The sequence below is a fragment of the Vidua macroura genome, chromosome 3 (genome assembly GCF_024509145.1).
Source record: "Vidua macroura isolate BioBank_ID:100142 chromosome 3, ASM2450914v1, whole genome shotgun sequence".
In the NCBI taxonomy this organism is placed as follows: domain Eukaryota; kingdom Metazoa; phylum Chordata; class Aves; order Passeriformes; family Viduidae; genus Vidua; species Vidua macroura.
In genome coordinates this window covers 71,895,811-71,923,530 of record NC_071573.1, presented here as the reverse complement: position 1 = coordinate 71,923,530, position 27,720 = coordinate 71,895,811, and the positions used below count along the sequence as shown (strand labels likewise).

At 40.6% G+C, this 27,720-nt stretch overlaps 1 protein-coding gene across 3 annotated transcripts; it reads right to left on the bottom strand.

Annotated features, from left to right (window-relative positions):
- Window positions 1–291: 291 nt before the first annotated feature.
- BVES (blood vessel epicardial substance) lies at window positions 292–26,673 on the bottom strand. 3 transcript variants are annotated; one of them, XM_053974246.1, is made up of 9 exons: window positions 26,591–26,673; window positions 21,807–22,040; window positions 19,465–19,589; window positions 13,554–13,741; window positions 12,533–12,641; window positions 10,479–10,646; window positions 8,198–8,339; window positions 3,086–3,189; window positions 524–611 (listed from the first exon to the last, which is right to left on the bottom strand). In XM_053974246.1, the coding sequence occupies exons 2-8, from the start codon at window positions 22,027–22,029 to the stop codon at window positions 3,122–3,124; spliced, it is 1,023 nt and encodes a 340-aa protein (XP_053830221.1). In that variant the 5' UTR covers window positions 22,030–22,040; window positions 26,591–26,673; the 3' UTR covers window positions 524–611; window positions 3,086–3,121. The 3 variants fall into 3 exon arrangements, with proteins under 3 accessions (XP_053830220.1, XP_053830221.1, XP_053830222.1); XM_053974245.1 differs by lacking the exon at window positions 3,086–3,189 and having other exon boundaries at window positions 292–611; XM_053974247.1 differs by lacking the exons at window positions 524–611; window positions 3,086–3,189 and adding an exon at window positions 7,195–7,217.
- Window positions 26,674–27,720: the final 1,047 nt, after the last annotated feature.

Genomic DNA, 27,720 nt, shown 5'->3' with positions numbered 1-27,720 from the left:
CTAAAAGCAAATAGCTTAAAAAAAAAAAAAACTGAGGCAGAAGACTGTGTTTTTCACATGAGACTGACACAACAATGATGGTTGATAACAGCAACATGGCTTTGGAAAGTTTCAAAATCTCCCACTGAAAATGGTAAGATACAGGCTTCAAAGGAACATAGGCAAATGAAACTGGGGATATTCTCCACCAAGTAAGTCTAGAAATTTCTGGCTAGTCAGCAACACAATATTAAATTTATAATGGCAAAAGTCGAAGTAGAAATAAAGCAACCAAAAAGAAGCAACAAAAAACCCACAAAAGTTTTTATTTATTTTATTTAGAAGTAAAATAAAACACAGTATTTTCATCTAGAAACCACTGGCATATGCTGCAGTAAATTCAAACATGGAGAGGTGGGCTTTGTTTTCGGATTCCTCCCAAATTCAGCTCCTTCCTGTTGCACTGGAGCTTTGTGCAAGCTCTGATACACCTGAGGACACAACTGTTTAAGGCAGCCGCTGGAGTTCAAGCTTATCAGCAGACGGTGCTTCAAAGACATCATCTTCAACACTTTCTTCTATGGGCTTCATCTTTGCTGAAGTTCTCAGGTAAGGAGATGTGCGGCCTGGGCCTGTCACAGGTACAAAGAAATTACCGGTTAATTTAACAACACACACCTGCTACATAGACCTATTTGTGACAAAGTAGACACAATCTGATTATCCTGCCCTAGCTGCTTCATAAGTGAAGGTTGCTTTGTTATCTGGCCACAGGCACCAGGAAATTCTAGACATGGAACAGCCACACTGCTACGAACCAGCAATGCTGCAAACCACAGACACAGCATTCTCCCCAAGTTCAGCGCAAACCCCGACTGCACGGGGTGCCACTGCTTGTTCCTCAGAGATCATTTTCTCACCATTTCTCACCCACTGACTCATCTCCATTCAACTACAGCAACATGAGTGGCTGCCCCAAGTACAAAGGGTGTGTACATCTGCGCACTGGCCTGGCTGCAGGGAAGGTTCCTCAGTGCACTGGGCAAACCTGGGATGGGCACATCATCAAAGCCACAACTTTAAAGCATAAACTCATAGAACATGATGAGTTGGAAGGAACTCATCAGGCTCAAGTCCAGCTCCTGGCCCTGCAGAAGACACCCCAAGAGTCACACCATGTGCCTGAGAGCATTGTCCAGATACTTAGACACAACACTATTTAACTCTGCCAAGTGTGGTGCTGTGACCACTTCCCTGGGGAGCCTACCCAATCATGCCCTGGGTGAAGAGAGTTATCCTAAAAACTGACCTAAATCTCCTCTGACACGTCAGCTTTACACAGCATGATAATGTAAAACTTACACAAGATTTATATCCCCATAACCACGGAGAAAACAAGATTTACAGGCAAAGGCCACATAACTTTCAACTGACAAGTGATTTCACTGCCACAAAACTATCTTTTAGAAAGGCAGAAACTTGTCTGCCAGAGCAGAGCTCACACCACAGCTATCACTGTCAAGACATAAAATGGAGTTTTTGTGCAAGTTACCACTGCAAACTACCTCTGTTGCAGTTAAATTTTCAGTATGAGGGTCAAACCAGAGCACTCCTTTGACATCAGCTGAACCATTCTGTTTTCCATTGTTTATTCTGAAATTGAATCTACACATGGACATGTATTTTTCTCAGTACCCTCTTGTAGACTTAGACCACTGCAACAGTATGAGGTTGCAAACAGCTAGTATATGATGACCAAAAAGATTATGGAAATCTCTGAAATCCCATTTGAGAAGAAAACAACAAGAGATAAATGCCATGTTAACAGACTGTTTGCATACAAGCTAAAAATTTAAATATTCTTGAAAAAAATACTGATAGCTGTAACACACACTTATTTTTGAAAAACGTTTATCAGGTATAAAGTGCTGTGTTAAGGAAGTCCACTTATGAGGAAAGACTCATTTACACTGTACATGTTATACACAGAGAACAACATACAGCCACAGGCAACACCAGCAAGTTACAAAACAAATGCATTTTTAAGTCACATTCACAAAGACACTGTTTGGAATTGGCATTTCAGAACTTTTTATGTTAAAAATGTATTAGTATTTTCTTTTGAGATTCAAAAACTACTTAAACTGCCACAATACAGGGTTACTCAAGCACATTTTTAGATACTGAAATTATTAAACATTTCTTTCCACACAGATGTGTTTTATAGCCTAAGGAAAGGATAACTAGATCAATTAATTGGCTAATGTGCCCCACCCAAAGTCTGTGGGTACATCTGGATATAAGTGGCTTTTCTGTGAGATACCCAAAGGTAAAAGGGTGCCTGAAAATGCTGAGTTACAATTCCAGCTTCTTTTTTAGATCTTTGTTTCAGTGTAGTTTATTGTAATTTTAAAAATGGTTTTCTTCTGCTTAAAACCACTTAATTCTTAAAACAGAAGTAAGCAGCCATAAGTTTGTACAACAGGATCCAATAAAAAGTCTAATTCACTCAGTCTGTTTGTTTCAAAGACATGCTCTTATTTGCTCCAAACACAAAATTTTGTCTACTGATGCCATTACTGAGTGTTGGACAGATGTTCAAGTGACTGAATCAGACCTTCCTTTCACTACATTTTGTTGCCCTTTCTTGAGGGCCTAAACCAAAATACATATTAAAATTCCTGTGAAATCCAATCCTGCTTTTAACCACATATAATTTAACCACATATAATTTGATAATACCACTAAAAGCATTAACAAACCAAAACCTGTTTACATTCCTGCTCAGCTTAGAAGTTAACAAACATAGATGCAGCAAATCTGAGATGTCTAAAACAAGTACCACAGAAAAAGAGACTGTATCTCTAATAAATATCTGAATGGCTGTCAAGCAATAGAATTACAGAATAGAAACTAATACCAAAATATTATTTAAAAGGACTGAAACTCAGGTGAAACTAGGCTTGTGATCAGGTTGAACTATTTTTGCTTAACTCAGATTTTGGAAAAAGACATACCTCTATTTCACTTACTAATGAATTACATACAGATGGACCAGGGATGTCAAGCACAAGTGTCACATGATAAACAAACCCCACTTTAATACCTTTTTGAGGATGCCTGCTGAGTTAATGTGATGTTATCAACAGAAAACATCATGCTGCAAACGACTCACTCCGTAAGCATTATAGAACTCTTGTTGGTTATTTCCTTAATATAAAAGCAAACAGTTAGTTGAGTTTCTTAATTAATTAAATTCAAAACATACTTTTGTTAGTAATTGTAGTTTGGGACCTAATAATTAGTAATTTTAACCTTTATTACTAAATATTTTAAAAGGAAAAAGGATTAATATTATTTCTTAAGAAAATGAGTCAAAGCTTATCATTTATAGCACTGATAAAAGCGTAATTTTAAAAGATGGGATTATACAAAAATATAAACGCTCATGTTTTCAAGAATATAGCAATTAGGAGAAGAAAACTTATTTGCATTATAGTAGTCAAAAATTATATTTGTAGTGGGAGGCTTTTGTCCACACAACAATCACCTAGTAATGACAAAACAGTATTCCTGTAGCGTTCCCATACAGGTAAGTTCCCTTCAATTAATTTTTTATTCTAATTTAAAAAAAAAAAAAAAGTTTGACATTTCCATATGTCTCACAAAATCTTTTGAGGATTTTGGGTTGTGTTTGTTTGTTCTAAAGAAACAAATGTATGCCTGTAGAAGGAGAATCCAGGGAACAGCACTGTAACTGTAAGCCTCAGCATGTGCCTTATATGAAATCTTAAAACAACAGACAAAAAATACCCCAGCTGTTGCACTGAGAGGACCCAGCAGAAGATTTTTAAAACATAGCAGTGGCAAGGTAAATGGAAGGTTTTTTTTCAGTTTTCCCTGTGATCTGGAAAAAAGTGCATACATGGCCAAAATCAGCACTGAATATAGATCTTTAAGCAGAGCTCACCTTGGTAGCAACCCCATCTTTGCAATGACAGTACCCAGGAAAAACTAACAAGCTATCTTGGCAAAAACAAAGATTGAAGCATTACAGTTCAAGGAGATGAACAAACCTTCTACTGAAATCAGAAATTTCACAATCAAAATACAAAGAAGCAATAAATAACAATACTTCCCAAGGTGTGTGTTGCACTGGTATAGGGGCAATCCCTCTGCCTCCCCAAAAGTAAGGGAAAGCATTGGACTTGGGAGGCTGCTTTCTCAGCTGGGCAGAGGAATTTCAGAAAATAAAAGACACACAAACCCCTCTCTCTTGGGTAAAGCACACCCTGTATACCAAAAAAAAAAAAAAAGGTACACAAACGAAGGAAAAGTACAACAGAGAAAAGTGTATTTATCAAGTATGTGCTAAGCACAAGTGCATCTTGGAGATTTATATAATTACAGCTGAACTTGTCATGCATTTCAAGTATTTTCTCCCAAAGCTGAAATACTGGTGTAAGAGTTTTGCTGTTAAGCCTGAAAGAGACATTTTAACACTAACTACTCGCACAAACACAGTTTTACAATTTCTGATTGTGCAAATTCACCCAAAGGATTCAATTTCATGGAACTTTGCCGTGTGGAACAGGTGAAAAGCCACTCGAGGGTTTAAAGATCAGAGAACAGACCAACACAGGAGACTTCGTGGCAGGAATCTCTACAGGCTGCCTGATCAAGAAGAGCAAGTAGAAGGGAGCCTTCTTTCAACAACTGGATCACAGGCCTTGGTGCTCGTGGGGCATTTTAACCACTCTGGTATCTGGTGGAAAGGCAACAGGGCTGGGAGCAGGCAGTCCAGGAGATCTCTGGAACGTAGGCGACAATTCCTTTGCGCAAGTGATCGATGAGTCAACTAGGGAAGGCGCTCTGCTGGATCTGTCACTGATGAACAAGGAAGAACTCATCAGGGAGTGAAGGCAGCTGGTAATCTTGGCTGCAGCGTCCAGGAGCTGGTGGAGTTTAAGATACTGAGTGGTGTGCAAGACAAACAGTAGAATTACAATCTTACAGGACAGGGGACTGTGGTTTGCACAGGGTTTTACTTGGCAGGAACTCATGGGACAAGGCCTGCAAAAAGACCTAAGGACAGATGGTTATCTTTGAGGACACCTTCCTCAAAACACAAGGACAGTCCATTCCAGCGCACAAAAAGCTGAGCAAGTATGGTAGAAGGCTGGCATAGATGAACAGCAAAGTTCTGACAGATCTCAAACACAAAGTGTAAGTGGGGATGAGCCCCTTGGAGGGAACACAGAACCGTGGCCCAAGCGTGCAGTGATGAAATGAGGGAAGCCAAACCTCACCTCGACCTGGATCTAGTGAAGAGCAACAAGAAAGGCATCTACAAATAAATCAGCAACAAAAGAAAGAGCAGGGTAACCGTGAGGCAAGAGTTCAGTGATGCACAGGACACAGGAACATGAGAAAGTCTGAGATATTCAAGAACTTTTTTGTTATGAGTTTTTTCTTTAGAGGTTTGTCCTGAGGCCTGCTAGGACTCTGCATCCAGTGGTAGAGACAGAGAGTGATGCTTGACTGAGAGGAAACCCGGACTGAGTTAGGAACACCTCCAGTCCACAGGGTGAACACAGATTGTGGAACCACATGGGCTGCATCCAAGGGTGCCAAGCATTGGCTGATACAATTGCAAGGCCTGCTCTGTCATCTTGGAAAGGTGATTGCAGTCAGGGGACACAAATGGAAATGCCAACATCACAGCCATTTTAATGAAGGGGAAGATGGAACACTCAGGCCTAGTAGTCTAAATTCATTTCCCAGGATGATTATGGAGCTTCCTGGAAGCCATGTACAAGCACACAAGGGGTGGGAAGGTGACTGGGAAAGCCATCATGAATGCTGATTGCATCTGACCACTCTTGGTGGTGAGATGACAGCCTCTGTGTATGAATGGAGTACAGTGGATGTTGTTTACATGGATGGTAGCACAACCCTCCACAATCTGCCACTGGGTCCTTCCAGACAAATGGGAAACAGACTGGATAGATGGACTACAGCTTCAATGGAAAATGTGCTGTACTGCCAAGTTCACAGGGTGGTCCACAGCAGTACAAAATCCAGCTGTCAGGTGGTTAGTTACCAGCAGTGTTCTCAAGGGCCAAAGCCACAGCCTATAATATTCAAGATATGAATGACCTGATTGATGGGATGGAATGCACTCCTGCCAAATTCACAGAGCCAGGTAGTGAGGGAAGCTGCTGACAGGCCAAAGGGTAGGGCAGTGAGTCTGGACAGGCCATTGGAAAAAGAGAAAAGAACTGACAAAAACTCCAAGTTCATTAAAGGTCATAAATCCTTGAACTGGGACATGACACACCTACACAGCATTACAGCCTAGGCCCCAGCTGGTTGGAAAGCAGCTTTGCAGAAACAATCCTGGGCGTCCTGGTGGACACAAAATAGAACATGAGTCAGCAGAGTGCCCCTGCAGTGAAGTGTGCCATCGATATATTGGGCCACATTAGCAGCATATATTGAGCCGCATAAGCAAGAGCATAGCCAGCAGGTCACTGAAAGAGATTAATCCCCTCAATTGTGAGACAGGATTTGGAGTGCTGCATCAGTTTTGTGCCCCCTTGTACAAGAAAGACATGGACATACTGGAGCAAGAGCAGTGGAGGTGCAACCCAGATGGCCAGAGGCTGGAGCAGTGATGGAGAGGCTGCAGGAGCTGGGTGTGTTCAGCCTTAGGAACAGAAGGCTCCCAGGGGATCTGACTCTTGTCTTTGGCTACCTAATGGAAGGCAACACAGAAGAGAGAGCCAGATTCTTCTCAGAGGCATGCACTAAAGAAAGAAGGAAAACAAGCAGGAGTTGCAATAGGGGAAATTTTTTCATCGTGAGGGTGCTAAGTCCCTGGAGCAGGTTGCCCAGGGAGGCTGGAGAATCTTCCAGCTTGGAAATATTCAAAGCTTGACTGGACACGGCCCTGCTCTAGATGATCTTGCTTTGGACATGAAGCTGGACCTGATAATGTAGAGAGGTCTTTTACTACCTCAACTGCCTCTGAATGTCCTTGCAGGGAATGGAGGAGAATAAGAAAACAATGCTGGAATTTTCATCAAACTATATCCTAGGTGTCACCCCTGATCTTCTAGTAGGGTGAAGCACTAGTAGGGCTTTTTCTTCCATCTATCTGGGCATGCAGACTACACCAATGTTAAGGAGTAAAATCAGATAGTCCCTCCAGGTCTGAAGGTGTTACTGGATGAGAACTGTGAGGAACACAACGGAAAACAGATAATTAAACAGAAAGATGCAAATATTTGAAAATATTTCCTCTTCTTAGCAGAGACTTTAACCATAACAAGTAACATATAACAAATAACAATAACAGTATTTTTTCCTCATATATTTGAATTCTAATCACTAAAAAATAATATTTCCAAAATCAAAATAAATAATCCTATATGATCCTTTTAAATGCTGTTAAACTAATAGCTTAAGCCAAATGCAAAAACTGAACATCCTCTGGGGCTTTTTTATTGAAACACTGCCTTCAGAATTCAGGCTAATGTTGATGTTTAGATTCAGATGATCTAAAAACAAATGACAGCAAAAGCCTAGAAAGAATAATTTAGAATGTTTCCATAGAGGAATAAATTAAAAGAATAGAAGTAAAAAGGTTTCTTCTCTCACTTTATGTGTTCTCTACTACTCCTGTCATACAAAGTACAGCAGAGGAGAGCCTGACAGGATACTTGGAGATTTTCCAGGTGACATCAAAATATTGGTTGTATACCACATTCCTCCAGACCCTGCCAATACAAACTACCTCAGGAGGAAAAGCAGGACACCAAGTTGCTGAGGGAAAATGTTTTGTTTGGGTTTTTAGTTTCTACAAGCACCAGTGAGGGACCAAAGGACAAACTACCATGACCGGCACTGTACCTTCAGTTTTGCCCCATTACTATAAACATTCCATATTATGCCTAAACATCAACATTATGCCAAAGATTATTACTACACATGTTTGGGTGTTTTTCCAGTATGTACATGAGGTATCTGCATTTAAAACACAAACCCTCATGCATCTAATCAGTGCCCTATAGTTAAGTCCCTTCATTTAGCTAATACAGCAGCACCCAAAAAGCTAGAGTCTGCCCCCACAGAGGGCAGCAGGAGCTCTGCAGTGGTCTCTAATGGTCAACCTGAGCTGTGTTCAAAACTGGCACGAACTATTCTGAGCACTCACGAAGAGAGGATGCAGAGGAAGTCCCACGAAGAAACATCTGCAAGCCATCCTCGCTGTCACTGGTGCTGGCCATGCTGTTCCTCATCTGCATCACAGAGAGCTGAGAGCAAAGGCTGGGCTGCCGGTCAATCTTCTTTGAAGCCTAAAAAAGAAAAATATGATTACTTTAAGAAAAGATATCAAGCAAATTAAAATAAAAATGGAAAATTATTACTTCCCTTGTAATGGATGCTCTGGTCTCAGCCATGATTATACAAGAAAATTGTTATAGGAGAAGATTCTATGCAGTGTAAATCAATTTAAATGACAATAGAAAATGCCAGTAATATACTGGAATTGGAACACTGACAAGTATGAAACTGCACATTAATTATTCAATCTCAAATCACTTTTGTACTGAAATTTCCATGTATTTTCTTACAGAAGCTTGGGGCTTATTATCTGGTAATTCATTATTTAAATATGATGCTCTGCAATTAAATGTAGTCTTTATGATGAGGCTGGTCCTCCTTGCTAAACAAAACAACATGCTATATATAGAAGTAATTATACCTTAACAGAAGCAAGTTCATTTTCTTGGCTTTTCATTTCATCATGTTAGAAAAGTGGTGAATATCATTCCTTCCCAGTAGATGACCATTTGGCTCTTGATTCTACTGCAGACTAAGTGCATCAGGTGAACATTATCCTCTCCCTGTCAAATGGTCTGAGGAGCTTCCATTTTGCTTTGAGTAGCCTTCCTGAGAAGCCTTTCTACTATAACATTTATATAAAGCCATACATTGTACCTTGTAAGGTATTACTGCAAGTCAGAATGCTATTTTAGGTGTATGTGAAAGGTAGCAATCAATGACAAGACTATAATGGATAACTCCATTTCACTGAATTTTACAAGTCAGGAACTAGTATCCTATTTCATGCAGAAAAGAATGATTATTTTCCCAACACTAGTGAAAGTCTCCTTAGGTAGGAGAAAATCACAAGTTTCCTTATAACATAAATTATACTTTAATACAATATGATATACTTTAAAAAATAAATATACTTTTAAAATAAATATACTTCTTCTATTAAATATAATTTTCTGTTTTCCAACAAAAAAAATTTGATAGTTTTACCTTCTTATTACCATACTGAGTATGAATAATCAATAATCATTTTATTTCCATAGTCCCCTATGTACAGAAGTCAATCCCAATATTTTCTGATGGAGATTGACACCAGTTTAAAGACATCAAAGTTTTAAAGACATCAAATATAATGTTTATATTTGAAAGTGAAGCTTGTGAGAGGCAATATGTACATAGAGCACTGGCAATGGGAAAATTAAGAATTTATTTAACAGTTCTCATGCCAAGTTATGCAGGAAGAGCTCATGCAGCAGGATTTTTATTTTAGGAAGAATAAAAAGATACTACAAATTTCCCAAATGCTCACTCAATTTTTACAACATACATTTTTAAAACTTACCAGCTACATAATAAACCAGCTACTATAATCTTAAATTTATGTGACTATTGCAACAAAAAACAAGGACTCAGTACAAACTGAAGTTAAAGTGTGCAGATGTTAAGTCAAAAGAGAAGCAAAATTTGTTGAATTTTTTAATTCTTCAAAATTTTGATAAGGAATAAGTAAGGAGACAAAATGAAACTAAAGCAAGATAGTTCATATATCCATGAGTACACCCAGACCACTTAATGCTTTATATATTTATAAATATATAAATTATATTTTAATTTTATTTATTTATATTTTATATGTATTTTATGATTCCTTCCACTAACTGCATCATATCAACATAATGTTTGCCTTTTTTTTTTGCACTTGCAACCCTCAAAGACACATGAAAATTATTCTTCCTAGCAATCAGTATTATGTAATTGTTTGCCTTCAGTAAGAATTTTTTTTTAAGATAGAAAAAAACTCTGAAGCTTCTTTTTACCAAGGCAGTAATTTGTTAGTGAGAAAAGATATCCAGGGAGAAGCACCTTTTTAGCTACTGGCCATCATGTCTAATAGTTAGGCAGAAATATTTCCACAAGCTGATCAGTTCTGAATCTCAGTTACTCATCTTTCTTGTACATTACTGTACTACCTTTAGCAAATGTTGCTTCTAACAGAAATGTTGCACTGACTCACACCTTGGCACTAAAACGCCACAAGAGTGCATTCATTAGCTGATGGCAGCAGGTTAAAATAAGGTGCTTTAAGAGCATTCAAAATTGAAGTAAAAAGACATTTGTATGTGGGAGGAAAATTCCCAACAAAAGTTGCTTACCTTGTCATTTAAGGTTGGGTCATTCAATGAATAAAGTTTATTTGTAATATCTTTGCCAATAAGGTACTTAAAGATCTCATAAAGAAATGGCTCAGACTCCAGAAAGTAAGTCAGCCGTTCCCTGGACCAGCACAGGAATTTGCAGTTATCATCTGCAATAATGGTGACCTAAAAGGAAAAAAAAAAACATGCTCAGAATAAGTACATTTAAAAATGTTTTAAGATGAGCACACTTAAACATGCTTTAAAAGAAGTGGTACCATTTTATTTGTGACTCCAGTTAAAATAACTCTTAAAGCCATAAAGCTTTTTGGTATCCCTTTGTTATGAATGTGATATTTACAAATGTAAGCATTCTCAGCAATTTATTATCATTATATTTTTAATTTATATGTATAGCCAGTTTATTTTACAGAAAACCTGGGGGATAATAACAGGGGAAAATATGTCATGAGTTCCCAAACCGTAAAAGCATTTATGTAGGAGGAAATTTATATATTAAGTCAGTCCTATAGTGATGACAAGTACTTGCAGTAGGCCTATATGTAGCTTGATTTTACATCACTGTCACCAAACAGGAGCAACTGGCATCACCTAAAGGTCTCCATCAAAGAGTTTTTAGTGATTTAAAAAAATATTTCCATCTTCCTCTCATAACTGTCAGCCCTGCTGATGCCACAAGTACAACCTTGTAGCAGTTGAGCCAAGGCTCTGTTTGCTCAGTTATTGATAATCCAATTATGGGCAGTTACAGGGGATCTCGCCCCCTCTCGTGGGAGGATGGACTTGCCAGGTTCATCCCCCTGTGCCAGCAGAGGGCAATGCCACACCAAAACCCACACTGGTCATACCCAGGGGACAGCTTTGCAAGGGGGAGTCAGGCATCTATGAATAAATCAAAATCAGGCGTTCTCTGCTTTTACAAGATAACATTACATCCTGAAAAAGAATTTTAAATCCATTAAGTCCTAGAAGCAATGAAATACTGTCATATATCCGTGGATTTTTAACCCCACGGAATGTAATATATACAGCCTGTGGGCACAGGAAGAATTCTCCAGCATTGCCAGCAGATGGGGTCCTTAAGACTGAATCTGTGTGCTCTTGGTAAGGCTGCTGGTATTCACATGGCAGTAACAAGCAGAGCCCACGAACAAAGGATGTACACTGCTCCAGATTACAGTAACTTCTAAAGCAGGCAGAAGCTGAGGCATGGCCCTTTTCCCTTGGGAGGGGCCGATTCCTATCCAGCTGCTTCCAAGAGAAAGGGGCTGTGCCAAGAGGGCAGCCAGGCTGATTTTAGAGTCTGCACTGCTCTGCCTCCCTCCCCTTCTGCCTCGGTATCAGTGTGGATGTATCAGTCAGTCACAGTCCGGTCATTATTACACACACCTAGCTAAAGAACATCAAGCAAGAGGTAGCAAAATAGCCATTTCTACGGGAAAAAACCTATCCTTGTCTAAAAGTATTCCACCTCCCCAAACTATAATAAAATATATTTAATATACCAGTATAATTACACTGCTAGAGAAATATGTCCTTGTTGTTCCCCATATGAATATTTTTGTTCAAAATACTGAGATCATTTTCAGCTTATGTTTCTTTAACAAATTGCAAAATGACAGAAGTATTAATACACTTTTATAAATACCAACTTCTAATTACTAGTGCCAGAACTTCTAGACTTTCATTATTACAGTAGCTCTTTTTCCCTTTTCTTTTTTTTGAACCAGTCATGAGACCTGTTCATATCACCTTTTTCCATCAAAACTGCCTCTTAAATTATTTATCCTGAACAATCTCTTAACACAAATTAAACTTGGAAACAGTAAAAGAGAATAAAATAGCAAAAGCCAGACTGCTCAATACACACCTACAATAATACTGTTTTGCAGCATTTAAAACTATTCTTGATATGGCCCATCTTCAAACACCTGTACTAGAAGGATAGCAAAATTATGCAAGTCAAACAGTTCACTGTTGATCAAATTTATACTCTATTTTTTTAATGGTCTCACCAGCTCATATTCAGTGACATTTAAAACAAAATGTACCTGGAATTTCTCACCCCGGTTCATCTGTGTCGATCGAAATTCAGGAGAATCTATAAAGGCACAGGGGTAAATATTATGCAGAAAATGCCCTCGATAAGACACCTTCATTCTGGAAATAAAAATGTATGAAACAATATTTTAAAATCATGGACGCTGATTAATTTAATCAAAAATTGGGTAGAACTACTGACAATGGTAAAGCAGTAGGTAACAGGAATAAATACATTTATCTTCTGGAACACCACTCCCAGAGCTACCCTGTTTTCTGCCTGATTCCAAGTAGAACAGGCTGCCAGACAAATAGAGAATTGATGAACGTGGCATGTATCCACAAAACATTGTTATTCAATATGAGAAAGGTCATGTTACACAGCCAGACCAGAATCAGGCTTCCCTTAGGTAAGCAGCTTTGTGGTAATGAGTAAGAAAAGCAATGAAGCATGACATTGCTGTTATGTCAACAGAAACTGGTTAAAATATTGGCCAGAATTTAGTATGAGTTTCAAGATTACAGCTTTGCCATGGGCATATATTTTACCCTTTCTCACCTGGATTCTGTCTGCCTCTGGGCAGTGCACCTGCCCTTCTCTACTTGCATGTTCAAGTACAATGAATCGATTCCAAAGGCCTGCTGTTTTAAAGCCTACTGGAGAGATACTTCTTCTTCCCTTATGTACCATGGTTTTTAGCCTTAAAACCTGAGAATGGACTGAGGGGACAACTAGGATATCTAAGACTCAAACAAATCTCTTGCTTATTTTGCAAGACACTGCCTTTGGTATTACACAAATGTTATTCCTACTAAAATCCATGCAGCCGCACATGTAAGTGGATACACAATATGCTCCCAGGAAGAGATACCACTGTCACCTGAAAATGGTGTCACAAAATAGGCTATAAGTATAGACTATTTGACTATAGACCATAACACACTACAGACAATTGCAACCTCAATAATTTTCTAATTTATTCAGCCATGACACAAAGCATAATACTGTCCCCAAGCTTTTATAGAACCTACTTCCCCTTCAGCAGGATGCTTAGCCTATCATCAACTGATGTTTTATCTTCTGCTGCATAGGCTTGACCTGTCTTCAAAGTCTGAATGTTGCAGAATTGTCCAGTTAGTCTTTGGAAGAGCTCTGGAGGTACATGGAGAGGTTCAAACATTCTCTTGTAGAGGCTGCTAAGCTCCTTCTCTATCTTGATCTAGATTGGAAAAACAAGAGACATCAATAAACTCAGAGGCATTAGTTAAAAACGGGTAAGAGCTTTAGCTTGAGGGACATCTTTGGCTTCATTATGATTAAGCAAGGACAGAAGTGGTAAATGTGTGATGTCTATCCACAAACACTGCCTATGACAGGGTGACCAAAACCTTATCTAAAATTAGCCAGGATGGCACACTGGTGCTTTAAAATGCTGTTCCATCCAAGTGGCACATTAAATCACATACAAGGAGCCCTCTGATATGTCTGTTGATGCAATAGTGAATAGGAAGGACTTGGGCAAGAATTATGCAGAGAAAAAAAAATGAGGTTGTCTTTCACACTGCATGCACACATCACTGTGGCTATCCCTCAGGCTCTCCTGGGAGCCCCTCTCATCCCTGAGCTTCTTGGCTTACTTGCAGTAGGAAAGCAAGCCCTGAAAAACAAACCAATTATATTGAAACCACATGTGATAAGGGAAGAGAAAAAAAAACCAAAAACATTGCCATCTGAACATCCCACATCTAAGAGCCCACCCAAACTCAGGCAGCAGCAATGAGGGAAAGGATGTTGGCTGAAATCCTAAGCCTGGAAGTCTTCCCTGAATGAAGGAAGCAGGGGATGAGACAATATTACAGCCTTCCTGAAAGCAGATGCAGCCTGAATAAAGCCTGCATATTTGCCATGAGGAAGATAAATTAGAACAGTAAGCATCAGATAATGAAAAAGAAAATATACATAGAAGAGAGAATAAGGAAGAACAACCAAGAAAGAATGGCAGAAAAGAAGAGAAAGAGGGAAGTTTCTGACTCATGTTCAACTCTTCCCCCAGGACCTGCAGGTCCTTTTCTACAAAGCTGCTTTCCAGCTGGTCAGTCCGTGGCATGTGCTGATGCATGGTTTATTCCTCCCCTGCTGCAGTACTCCACACTTTCTGTTGAACTCCATGGGGTTCCTGTTGGTCCATTTCTCCAGCCTGCTGAGAACCCTCAAGATGGTTTCCCAACCTTCTGGCCTATCAGCCACTCCTCACAGTTTTGTGTCATCAGGGTTCACATATGCCCCACCACCCAGACCATGAATGAAGATGTCAAACAGCACTGGGACTAGCACTGGCCCCAGGGTTACACACCACACACTAACATATGTGTAGTACACAGCTCCAACTGGACTTCTTACCTCTGATAACCACACTCAGCCCTGCAATTCAGCCACATTTCAATCCATTTCACTGTGTCCTCATCCAGGCCACACTTCAACACATTCTCTGTCAGGATTTTATACAAGACAGTGTTGAAAACCCTACCAAAACTAAGGTTGAGGATATTCACCATTCTCAGCTATCTGGCCAGTCATTTCATCGTGGAAGGTTATCATAAAACGGCTTGGGTTGGAAGGGACCCTAAAGACCACCCAGTCCCAACCCCTCTGCCATGGGCAGGGACATCTTCCATGAGACCAGGTAGCATCAGATCTTCAACCTAACCTTGAACGCTTCTAGGGATTGCACATGTACAGCTTCTCTGGGCAATCTGTTCTAGTGCCTCACACCCCTCACAGTAAAGAATTCCTTCCTAATATCTAATCTAAACCTACTCTCAATTTGAAACCATTCCCTCCTATCCTGTTACTACATGCCCATGTAAAATGTCCCTCTCCATCCTTCCTGTAATTTCCCTTCCAGTACTGGAAGGTCACAATCTGGCCACCTCAAAGCCTTTTCTTTTCCAGGCTGAACAACCCCAATTCTCCCAGCCTTTCCTCATAGAACACTTCTATCTCTGTGCTCAGGACCTCAGGCACTCTAGGTGGGATCTCATCAGAGCAGTCATTTCCCTTACCCTGCTGGCCACACTGCTTTTGATGCAGCTCAGGATACAATTGGGTTTCTGTGGCTGTGAGTGCATATTGCCAGGCCAAGTCCAGCCTCTCATCCACACCCAAGTCCTTCTCTGTTGGGCTGCTCTCAATCTGTCCATCCCTCAGCCTGTGTTGATACTGGGGGAAGCCCCAACCAGGTGCAGCACCTTGCACTTGGTCATGTTACATTTCATGAAATTTCCATTGGCCCACTTCTCAAGCTTGTCCAAGTCCCTCTGGATGGTATCCCGTCCCTCAGGTGTGTCAAACAACTCAGCTTGGTGCCATCTGTAAACTTGTTGAGGGTGCACTCAATCCCTTTGTCTATGTCATTAATGAAGACAGTAAATAGCACTGGTCCCAATACAGACCCAAACAGGACATCACTTGTCACTGATGTCCATCAGGACTCTGAACCTTTGACCATTACCCTCTGGAGGTGATCATTCAATCAGTTTCTTTTCCATCTACTATCAGGCTGGTTAAGCAAGACTTCCCCTTGGGTAAATCCTTGCTGACCACTCCTGATTACATTCTTGTGCTTCATGTGCATAGAAATGTTTTCCAGGACTATCTATTCCTTCTTTTCAGAGATCAAGCTGAGGCTGACCAGGCTGCAGGTCCCTGGGTTCTCCTTCTTGCCCTTTTTGAGGAAAGGAGTGGCATTTGCTTCCTCTGTTCCTCACTCACTTTTCTCAGTCACCACCATTATTCCAAGACTATCAGGAATGGCCTTGCAGTGACATCAGCTCTTGTGGCTGAGTGACATCAGGGCTCATGGACTTATTATGTCCAGTGCATCACGTAACCTAAAGTTACACTGGTTTCATACTGAATCAATTACTAGTTAAATATTCCACAAGCAACTACACTCATATGAAATCCAGGTTTTGAAGTTCCTGTATGTTCCTCATGCCACAATCTTTAATCCCTCAGAGGACATCTACACAGACAAAACAATGATTAAAAACAAACACGCAAGAGAATTTGTATTATGTTAAGGATTTGTCCTGAGCTGTTTGATTTCAAAATATGGTCCATATACCCACAAGGTTAGATGACTGTTTTACCATCATGTTCTCCAGGAACTTCCATTTTTAACAGCTGTACCAATTTAATTTGCACCTCTTTCTATACATGACCACTGCAACCTAAAGAAATACATTTCCATCTGAAAAAGGAATTTATGTAGCTCCCAAGACTCCTGAATCCAAAACCAGGCACACAGACAGGAGGGCAAATTTTGGCCCTGGAGTGTTAATCCAATCCCTTAACTGGCACATGGTTCATGTTTCATGATCTTCCTCTGGTGTGTAATACTTTGAGGGGAAAGCAGGTGTAGCCACTTTCTTAAAGACCGATCAGATTGCAGGCTGTAGCTGTGCTTTAGATGGGCTCCCTTATAACAGACCATTCCCCCTTCCCAAGCACAGCTGACTGTTCCTCCAGTCATGCTTGTGGGTCATATTCCAAACAAGCCATATGGGTAGGTGTAATGTTTTCTTCAGCAGGGGTTGAAATATTCTGGGATGCTGCCAGAACTCCGAGTCAGAATGATTAGACTCAGCTTCCACTCCAACTAAAAAAGCCAAATTTGTAAAGCTCCAAGGAATCAAAACCACAGAAATAATCTTCTGGTCAGAAAAGAAACTCACTGTGATTTTTGCATGCTCCATTTAATAAAATAAATATTTAACAACTGAACATATCAATTATTCATTTTGTAATATGACCAACTTGTAATTATTCTGCCATTCCTTTCTTTCCTTGGAAAGATCTTTTGTGAGAATTACCAAAACTGATCGAGATGAGCAATACAGCTCATAGCTGCAGAGAGAAAATCTCATTCAAAAATTAGTTCCTAAGAGTTTTAATTTTTTTTCTCCCTAGTCTTTTTCCTCCTGTAGGAAAAACACTTAAAACAGCCTTGGGGTTCATAACAAACATGTTACACAGCTACAAAGACATGCATGACTATCAGCCATCACTTCAAGTATGCTTGTTGACCATAGTTTGCAGCAAAGATTCATATATTTTTTTAATAATTACTGAAAATATTATGTATTACAGCAATTAAAATAACATAATATTTTCCATGCAATGTTCATAGATACTGTAATTTCTCAATGGAAAGAAGACTATTGAAATTAAGCCTTAATATGCAAACAAACAGCACTACCTGGCTAGTCTATCAGATCTAATTTTTGGCTAAGCTTTTAAGTTGCTCAGGTCACACAGCACAGCCGATGGTAATCTTTGGGTGAATCTGTGTTCCATATTGGAGGAACACTGCTGTAGGTAGAGCCTCTTCCTTTTTTAATACACGTATTCAATTTATCAACTTCTTGTAGACAGATGCAATTTAACCTTTAGCCTCCTTTTATATGCTGTGGTTGCCTGCCAGAGTGTGAGCAGTGCAGAGTTTATGGGAATGCCAAGCACCTTGGTCCTGCTGTGGTTACTCTGACACTGGGCAAGGGCTATAGAAAGAGAAAGCAAAGTCAAAGGCAGGTGCTCCAGGCCTCCCCCTCTTAGATGCAATTTTTTTACCAACCTTGGTGACTCAGTTTATCAGTCGAACTTCATATTCTCACAAAATTCCTTCTTTTTGTATCCACCCACAGAATACTTCAATCACTTCTACCACTTAACCTAACTCCTACAAATAATTCTGCTAACAAATTTACTAGAGGGTTTAGTGAAAATAGCTGCCTCTTCAATAGGTTGAAATCTATGCCATAATGCACAAAGCACCCCAATCTGTGCCAACATAGCTTTTAGTAGACAACTGTAATTACAAAATAATGTATTTCCTTCATTCAGTATTGATTTACACATTACAGGGTGATCAGGGTGATTTTTTTTTTTTTTTTTTTTTTTTTTACTCAAGCCCAAACCAGCACATCATCCTCCCAAGATGCTTTTTCACTCACCACTAACCTTTTATTTAGATTTTTGGAAAGGGTTGGACAGGTACAAAGTCAAGGACCATTACCTATGTTTAAGGATGCTACAATTCACTTTTAAAATACAGGTAAGATGAAAGGCTTGCTTTCCTAGGGAAATGGGTTTCTATCAGCTGAGCATTCCTGCCTTTTGCAATAATTTCTGACTTTGGTCGCCATTTCCTGTCCCATCTGACAGAAGATCACAAGCTTCAAGATTAAAAAGGTTTAATTGTCGTGGTGGGGGGGGTGGAAGGGCAGGAGAACATGTTAATTTGGATAGGATATTTAACTGTGGACACCTACAGAGTAGGCAGAGCCTGGCCTCACTGGCTCTCCCTTACCACAACTGCTATTTTGTGTGTGTGCTGGACAGCATGGCCATGGCTACCTAGCAGAAATACAATGCAGTTTCATCACGTGCTGCATCTCAGTGGTGACATAAATCAATTGAATAGGCTGAAAAAATAGCATTAGTAATTAAATTTAGTAACTAAAGAGGAAGTTACCCTTTAAGTAGTAAGATGACCCTCCAAGAGCAATTTGAACTAGAAATATTTACTACACATCTACAATTGTCTAGAAACAGATCAATCTAGTTAGTTTTTAGCTACTTCCTAGGCAAGACGGAAGTCAAGCTTCATGCTGCCTTGCCAGCTAATTTCTTGGCTGCTTTCTTGCACAGGCGGTGTTGAATTGATAAAGAGCTTATTTCCAGTTAGGTTTTCTCTTTTTTTTTTTTGGTACAAGTTATTGCACACTTCCAGAGTGTGTCCAGAGTGTGATTTTGGGCCAAACACAAAAGTGTTCTGCTGAAAATGTGTACTAATCCATTGGTTTGCCCAGCAAACATGGGCAAAACTTCCTTTTCTTGCATCTTACTAGAGTGCTTGTAAAATTTAGCTTTTATACATACCGGTCTTCTTTTATACACCAGGTATATGAAATGCAGAAGGTTGACAACCAAAAACACAGAATTCCAGATCATTATGTCCAAGGCACAACGATATAGAGTAGCCCAAATGATGAATAATGCACATCCTGTAAAAATTTAAAAAAAGAGGAGTAAGTTAAATTTCACTAAATAATAAACATTCCTAGAAAACCATCAAGAATATGTCCACTGAGTATAATTACACTGAAAAGCAATATATTCTACAAACTTTAATACAGTTAAGCTCTCTGTATGAAGGCATGCAACAACAGCTAATCACTGCAATGCTGCAAACAGGCACTGAGGGCAGGTTGGTAGACTGCAGCCCTATTACATGAGACTGCAATATTGAAATCACAGTAATTCAGATCAGGATGGGGCAAGCAGAAAGGTGCAGTCCATGATGATTTGTTACTGAAATGAAGTAGAAAAGATATGGGGGGAAATGAGGCAGCTCACAAAAATTTGCATTGCATTAATTAGACAAAAAAAGGGCTAGAAATTAACATCCACATCCAATTAGCAAGGAAGAGTTGCATAAAAACTTCCTAAAGTCATATGCAGATATTTTTGAAAATTAAAAGAACCTATTATTGCTGATGTGACCAGGTCACATCGGGAACCTGAATTCTCCTGTGTAACATCAAAGACAAAATTTCCAAATGCTTAATCTTTTTTTAGTTGCCTTATTTTGAATAATGACTCTTGCTTTAAAAGACAAGGCATTGTGTATGAATAGGATTCCATCTTCAGCCTATAAAGACAATATTTATCAAACGATGGATTATGTATTACTGAGTGTCTCCCAGATAACTGTGACCCTATCATCCAACAGAGATGGCTGGAGAGGTCATAGTTATATTTTCCCTTAAGCTTCCTTCAAAGACAAAAAGGAGACAGTGCTAAATGAATGCTCTTACCCCCTTCTCCCAGAAGATGACATTGACTTAATGAACTCAGTGCTATCTACTCTGTCTGGATTGTTAACTGATGAGGCAGCACTTACATATGGATTAGAAAAATCAAAATATAGTGACTCTTGATCTGCTTATTAGTTAGACTGCAAGGTATGGGAGGTCTGGATGTATTGAAGAGCAGCAATATTGCAGAGCAGCAGAGGTGGGAGAGGGTCAAAGCAAAGGGAATAGGTCCCTAGGAACCAGGCCTCATTACTCGTTCTGCTCACTGAGTAAATCTGCTCCCTGCTGCCACCCCAGCTTGCAAAGCTCTGATTCCCTGTCTGCTCATACAAGACCTACAGATCAAAATGGCAGGCTCAGCAAGTGCAGAGCTCCTTTTGCTTTTAAAGCCAAGATAAAAAGCCTTGCATTGCTCAGACCCTTGGTCACCAGTGCAGTGTGTTTTAAGAAGTTACCCTATCCTAACTATAAAATAGAAAATGCAAGAGCATTGTAAATTCAAACAGTTCTATCATAAAATTGACCCACACTATAATGCCAATAAGCACTCCCTTAAAAATACTTGAGCATGCTCTTGTTGGATTGGATTTATCCCTCTTGCACTGCAATGAGTCACTATTCCTTCTTTGATCACAAGGATCTTGTCCCACACAAGGTACAGAGGCTCTGGAATAGCTGCGAGCCTGCAATGTTACAAATCAAACCATATTCACTCAGTCTCAAGCATGCCAAATTTAGGTTTTCCTCTCAAGTCAGACTCTGGTGTCACAAGATTCCTACAGTGGCAGAAGAAACATGACTGATATCAGAACACAGAATACATTCCCCATTGAAAGGCTGCACTTCTAGATCAGCAACAAAAATAATGCTGGTGACCCACAAGTGCCACAGGTTTGAACCCACATTAAAAGAACACTTGGGCTCACAGCAAGAACACCTTGCTCACAGCAAGGTTCTCAAGGAAAAGCTCACCTACCTCAGACACACTAAGCCAGTGCACCTGCCAATATACAGTCCCAGTACTTACTTAAAATAAAGGTAAAAAATAAGTATAAAATAAATGTCTTATTGATCAGACATAACTGATTTGAAATAAGGGGATTTTAAAAATCCAGTTACATCTGACATAAATGATGTCCACTTGTTTTCAAGCTGACATCTTCATAGGTTTGAAATTGCAAATTGCAGTTATATGAAGTTTTAAGAGCCAAGGGTTATATAATCTTTCTAGAAAAGCTATATCAAGGTCAAAACAGATCTAGTCTTAGACCAAAACCACCTTCATCAGAGCACAATGGCCATTAACAGAGGCAGTAATTTCACCATAAGCTGCAGGGACCAGCTCCATAATGGTCAAACCCAGCCATTTGAGTCACATTTCTGTCTCCAGAATAAGTCTCCTACCTACGGTGAGCAGGCCTCGCAGAAGAATCATATGAAGATTCAAAGTAGTTGGAATAACCAGTCCAACTGCAAAGCAAATGTTTGCCACGTGGAAAACAAGATGATGAATCTCTTTCCAGTTTTCACATGCAGTCTCATTGAGAGGATCAAGGGTGGAATTTTTAAAGTCTGGAACAAAACCTAGTGGAGTAACGGTGAGTGGGCTCATTGCTGTAGTATTCATCTTGGAGACTCCTGCAAGGAGAGGAAAAAAAAAATCACTATGCATTAAACTGAAACATAGTAAACATACATATGGATTTTAGGGTTATTTTCTCTCTTCCCAAGATATACTTTCCATTGTCATTCATGAAAAAAAAAAGCTTTAAAAGGGTAAGCTAGGTCTATAGATCCGTAGTACTTTCCTATCTCTTTCACCTAAATCATAGCTACCAAAACAGAGAGGCTGCTAAGTCTGCTGCCAGTCTTTTAGGGAAATCATTTGATCTGTACAGTTTGAACAAGCTTGCAAGACTCTTGTCTGTGTGTGGGACTACTGGAGAAATTGAGAGAGGTAAAGACTATTTCTAATCTAAATATACATGGGATGTTTCTGTTTTGTAATAATAAATATAGCACGTATACATTTTGCCTCAGTTAAATGAAAAAAATGTCTGTGGGCAAATCCCAATACAAAACAAAAAGGTACTGTTAAAAACAAACTACAGGGAGAAAGTGGAAGATTTCAAGACACTGTCTTTAGAATATGAAAAGCTGGTCTCTCTGGGTAACTGCAGTCAGTGTTACAAGCTCTACAGAAGGTCTTCTGAACTCAGAGCAGGTCTCAGCTGAAGGAGCATGACTGCTGTCAAACACAGGAGAAGCTTGCTTCCAGCAAGGCATGTATGGTTTCTCACTGCCACAGCAGTAGATATTATGAGTCTCACTAATGAACTATATGCACTTCATCACTGAGCCAACAAGCTCCATAACATACAATGCAGCGGGATTTCCATTCAATCAAATTCTGTAGAGACAGGCATGTCCCTGATGTGTGTCATCACTAACTGCCATGTAATTCATCTGCTCAGCAGACAATTTTAGGTCACAGTTAATACACTCTTTCCTGCAGACTTGAATATATTCTGAAGCATCTCTGTTAATGAGAGTGTTTCTTGGCCTGTGAAATAAATTTGCGTTGCTTCATTCCTTCCTTTTATTATTTTCTTGTGATTGACCTGGGCAATAAGACCCTTGTGATTGTACAGGGCACAAACAAGCTGTACAGTTTTCAAAATTAATCAGTGCTTTAGACTCCTTCTGAAAGCAGTGGGAAGAAAAAAATCCTCAACCCTCTCTTATGGTTCATCTCCTATGCCCAGAGCCTGTCACAGCTAAGGGATGCTACAGAATGTGCAGAGGCATCCTGCAAGATCAAACACTAGCACAGATGTAGTCTATCTATATCTGGATTGAAATGATTATCAAGGAAAAAAATTATCTCATCCTAAACATCTAATCCAAAAAACACAATTCACTTTGTTTCTTAAGATATCACTTTCCTCTTTTCATTCCTATATTAGTTATTCACAAAGGTTAATTAAAATGCCTGGGTTTGTCATAAACTCTACACTTAACTGCTAGCAAACATCAGGCCTATCCAAATACACTCCTACTTTCTTTCAGCTCTTTCACATGAGTTCATCAAGAGAGTCATTAGAGAAGTTTCACTGTCCTGACAAAGCCTCTCACACAGTGAGCCAAAGCCTGAGCCCATGTGAGGCTGCAGGACTGGCATTTTAACGGGCTCATAAACAGGAGGGAATTGCTAACTGGATAACTATGTCTGTGCTCATCTTACACACAGCTCATCTGGTGCTCCTGTTGTTTCCAAACAATATAAACTCCTTACACTAGAACAGCAGGATCTCTAGATCTTTTCAGCCTTTCACTGCCCAGTCATGTGCCAGTAAAGGCACCACTTAAAATGCCAACAGAAAAAGCAGAGACAGCCAAACTCAAACACAGATATAGGCATAAGTCTTTCAACTCAACACCAAAAGAGGCTGCAAGAAATAGTTTCAGCTACATCTGATCACAGATCAAAGCAGCCTTCCAGATGCTTGATATTTTTTTATTAGTAAAATTTTGTACTGCTCCACTGTGGGAATAGAGGCTACCTCACCCTTTTGGCTCAGCTCTAAAGCATCACATATTAGAAGACTGGAAACCCAATGAACTAAATTAAATATACAGCACCTGACAATCTCATTCTCCTCACAGCCCAGCCAAAACACTGCTCTTCACAGACACTCATGCAACAAATCACCATCTATAACGTGAAATAATGGGAAGGAGTTTCTCCAAGTGTTGATCAAGCAATTTAAAGTCCACAGTTATAAGAGGACATTTAACACTTATGAGGGTCAGGCTTACCTACTAGATTGCCTAAATTAGAACCTAGGAACCTAAATCTACCCACCTAAAGTTTTTTATAAGCTTTGTCTTTACTATCTCAAAGTCTTTATATGAATACCTTTAAACGTCACTTACTACTCACAAACAATAATTACAGCTCCCCTAACATACTGGAAATAGCAGAAACGAGAACTTCTCCATCATGGTGGTATTAAAAAGCTGACAGAAACAGATTGATGCTATCTGCAAAATGACACAAGGACAGACTTAGACACAGGCTCAGAATTTCAACTAAGGAGACTGCTTTGAGGATCAGGAGAAAAGGCAGACAGGCAGAGCTACAAGCTGTGACCTAAAGTGTTTGTCTACAGGTAACACCAGAAAGAAAAATATCCAAAATGTCAAAAAACAACATCACTAATTTTTAGATCAATTAATTAGTCCTAGCACCTACTATTGCCAAATAATACTGAAGAATGAGGGAGAAGTCACCAGTTCCACAAAAGAGCAAGCAATTATAATTTTTTTACCTTATGTGACCTCAGCCAAATATTAATTTGGAAGTACAGATTCAGGCCTTTAAAACATTAATTATGTCTACTAAGGATTAATATAGCACAAGACTATTTAGTCATATGCTTAAATCTTCAAAGCAAAGACACATATTAATATCAGGAGTTAAAAAAACAACTAACATAGTAAAATAATTTTGGAAAGTTGGGGTAAAATAGCATCCTCTGAAATGAAAGCTTAATGGGGCATAAGACAAATAATTAAAAGAGCATTTTTTAATATCCAGTATATATCCATCATATGGATTTAGATTTACCAAACAAAGAATTTGAATATTCAGATGTTGAGAACTCAAGCTGATTTGTTGTGCAAACAGGAGGAGAAAAAAGAAGATATACAAAAAAAAAAGAAAAAACTCGCAGACTCTTTAATATTGAGCCTAACAGAAATTTTTGTAGTTCAAAAAACTATTTTTTTTTTTTTTGGTGCATGAACTTGATAGAAAGTTAAGGTAATAGATGGTGATCTTAGGTCAGAAAATACAAATTCTCATAATATAAATGAGGTGAGCTTACTCCAGGATTTTGCTATATGCAACAACAGCTTTACACAAGAGACCAAACTTCTGAAAGGCATTTCCAAAAGATTTGGAAATGATAGTCTACAAAGTAGACTACCAAAAAGATAGTCTACAAGTGTTCAGACACCAAAATAGCTTTGAAAAGAGAGTGAATTTTATGGATACCTAAACATTTACAGAAGACAGACATACCAGAAAATTGTAAAGCATTTGGTTCTACTGTAAGAACCAGTCAGCCAAGCTGATACGGGACAGTGCCAAGTGTCCCACTCGTGTCATTACCCACTTTATTGAGATTATTCATATCCCACAGCTTTACTGCTCAACATTATTCAAGTGAACTTCTTAAATCTTTACTTGAGTATGTTTCTATAACTTTACAGTCAATGCAATTAAAAAAATTAATTATACCTGCAGAACTTTAAACTACTTTTCTATGGACTTACAGCACAGAAGCTGCCTAGAGATTTTAGGCAATAATTCTTCTGTGAAGACAAACTACTCGAGGTAGCATAGCTGAGTTAATTACAGTTTAAGTTACCAATTTCCTCTTACAATGCAGTAGGAACGAATAGGAAAGTGGTATAAGAAAGAATGCTCAATATGCTCCTTGCATCAAGTCATATTCAATTAAATGCGTCAGTAACTACAGAAATTTGTTACTCTCTTTAGTCACTTTAATCAAGAGAAAATTTAACAACACGTTCATTCTTCATAGTCAACAAAGTATCCACACAGCGAGAAAACCCTCCCGCGCCGCCGCGCAGCCCGGCGCGGAGCGGACCCGAGGCTGTGAGTGCCTTCGGGCTCGCTCTCCCCTCCGCCTCCAGCGCTCACAGATGCGCCGAGCGCCCCAGCCCAGGGGCGCCACTGCCGGCCCGCAGCCGCGCTCTGCGCTCCGCACCTTCATTTTAGCCCACGACGTGCGAACGCCAAATCCAAAAACAATCATGTAAAAAATTTTTTACAAACTGAAAAGAGCCGAGCAACTGGTCCATTTCCCCCCAAAAGGATCACTTCGAAAGTTGCAACCCGTCCCTCCTCTCCGCGGGCAGGACAACAGGCAGAGATCCCGGTGCCGGCTGCGCCCGCAGCCAGGCACGGAGAGCCACCGAAGGGAGCGAGGGACCAGGGACGGGACTGCTTGTTCTCCCCGCTAGCCGGGCGGCAGCACAGCGGAGCCTGGCGCCCACCCCTCCTGCCGCCGCCGGTGGAGCGGCACCCCCGGCCCCGGGACCCGCCGCCACCGCCCCCACCCGCGGTGCCGCCGGCGCACGGGAGGAGCGCCCCTCACCTGCCCCGCGCCCCGGGAAAGTTTCCGGGCCGCCCGGACAGGACGGCAACAGCCCGCAGCTACCGCTCGTCGCCGCTGGCGGTCCCGCGGCGGGCACGGAGCCGCGGCTGTGACTAAAATAGGCAGAGGAGCCGCGGGAGCTGCGGGCGGCGCCAGCGCGGCCGGCACCGAGCGGCCGCAGCGCGCAGGCGCCTCCGCCGGGCCCGGGGCTGCGGGCGGCCCGGGAGGGGCGGGAGCCGCCGCGGCCCCCGCGCCCCTGAGAGCATCACTCTGGGCACCTTCCCCCCACCCCGCACCGGGGCCTGTGCTACCGGGCAGCGCTCAACCCAGGCGCCTGAACCAGGTGGGGAGGGCCGGCGCGCAGAGGTGCGGCCCCGCCGCGCAGCCGGAGCCCCGCGCCCGGGCGGCCTGCCCAGCTGTTGTGTGGTTAAAATTAGAAGAGCTGAATTCTCCCCTAAACCTGTGGCAAGCGGTATTGCCCCTACATGGTGTGTCAAGGAGCTTCAACAGCGTTTAAGAAACTGCTCTTCTCAACTCGGCACCTGCTGTGGTTGCTTGGTCACGATTGTGATGTTTAAGAAATGTCACCAAGTTTTGCTCGTGTGGCAGTTTGACAGCTCCCAGAAACGGCGTGCTTCCAAAGCGGGACGTGTCTGTCCCCGCATGTTGGCATCGGCTCTGCCCATGTCCTGTCCATGTCCTGCCGGCTCTACCACTCTTACAGGACAGGCGAAGCAGTCACCGAGCGTGCCTTCATCCCCACGAGGCTGAGGAGTAGCATTCAGTGATGAAAGGCATTCCAGCCCATCTCAAAACCTGACCATCAGTGATAAACGAGGACTGCCAAGGCACAAAACCCCTTTCAATACATTCTGATGAGCTAGCTACAAAGTGGGTTTTTCAGCAGCCAAGAGCATATGGTCAGCATTATTCTTAACTATTTTTTGAAAGCATACAGGATCCCAAATTGTTTTTGAAGTAACAATTTATTCACGTACACATCAACATGTGTCCAAGGAGGCCCTGCCTTTGTCATAGTTAGTCTTGGTTTTGCACCTCGGACAAGAGATCAGGATCTCTGCAGGAAAGTGTGCCATGTGAGCAGGGGTTTTATGAATCCTGCTGCCTTG

Bases quoted from the DNA above. Each gene is read 5' to 3' on its own strand.
- BVES (XM_053974245.1), bottom strand. From the start codon at position 22,029: ATGAATACTACAGCAATGAGCCCACTCACCGTTACTCCACTAGGTTTT. The intron at 12,642-13,553 runs GTAGGTTCTATA...TTTTATTTCCAG, and splicing joins AGCATCCTGCTGAAGGGGAA to AATGAAGGTGTCTTATCGAG. The intron at 10,647-12,532 runs GTACATTTTGTT...TTTTCCTTTTAG, and splicing joins ACCGGGGTGAGAAATTCCAG to GTCACCATTATTGCAGATGA.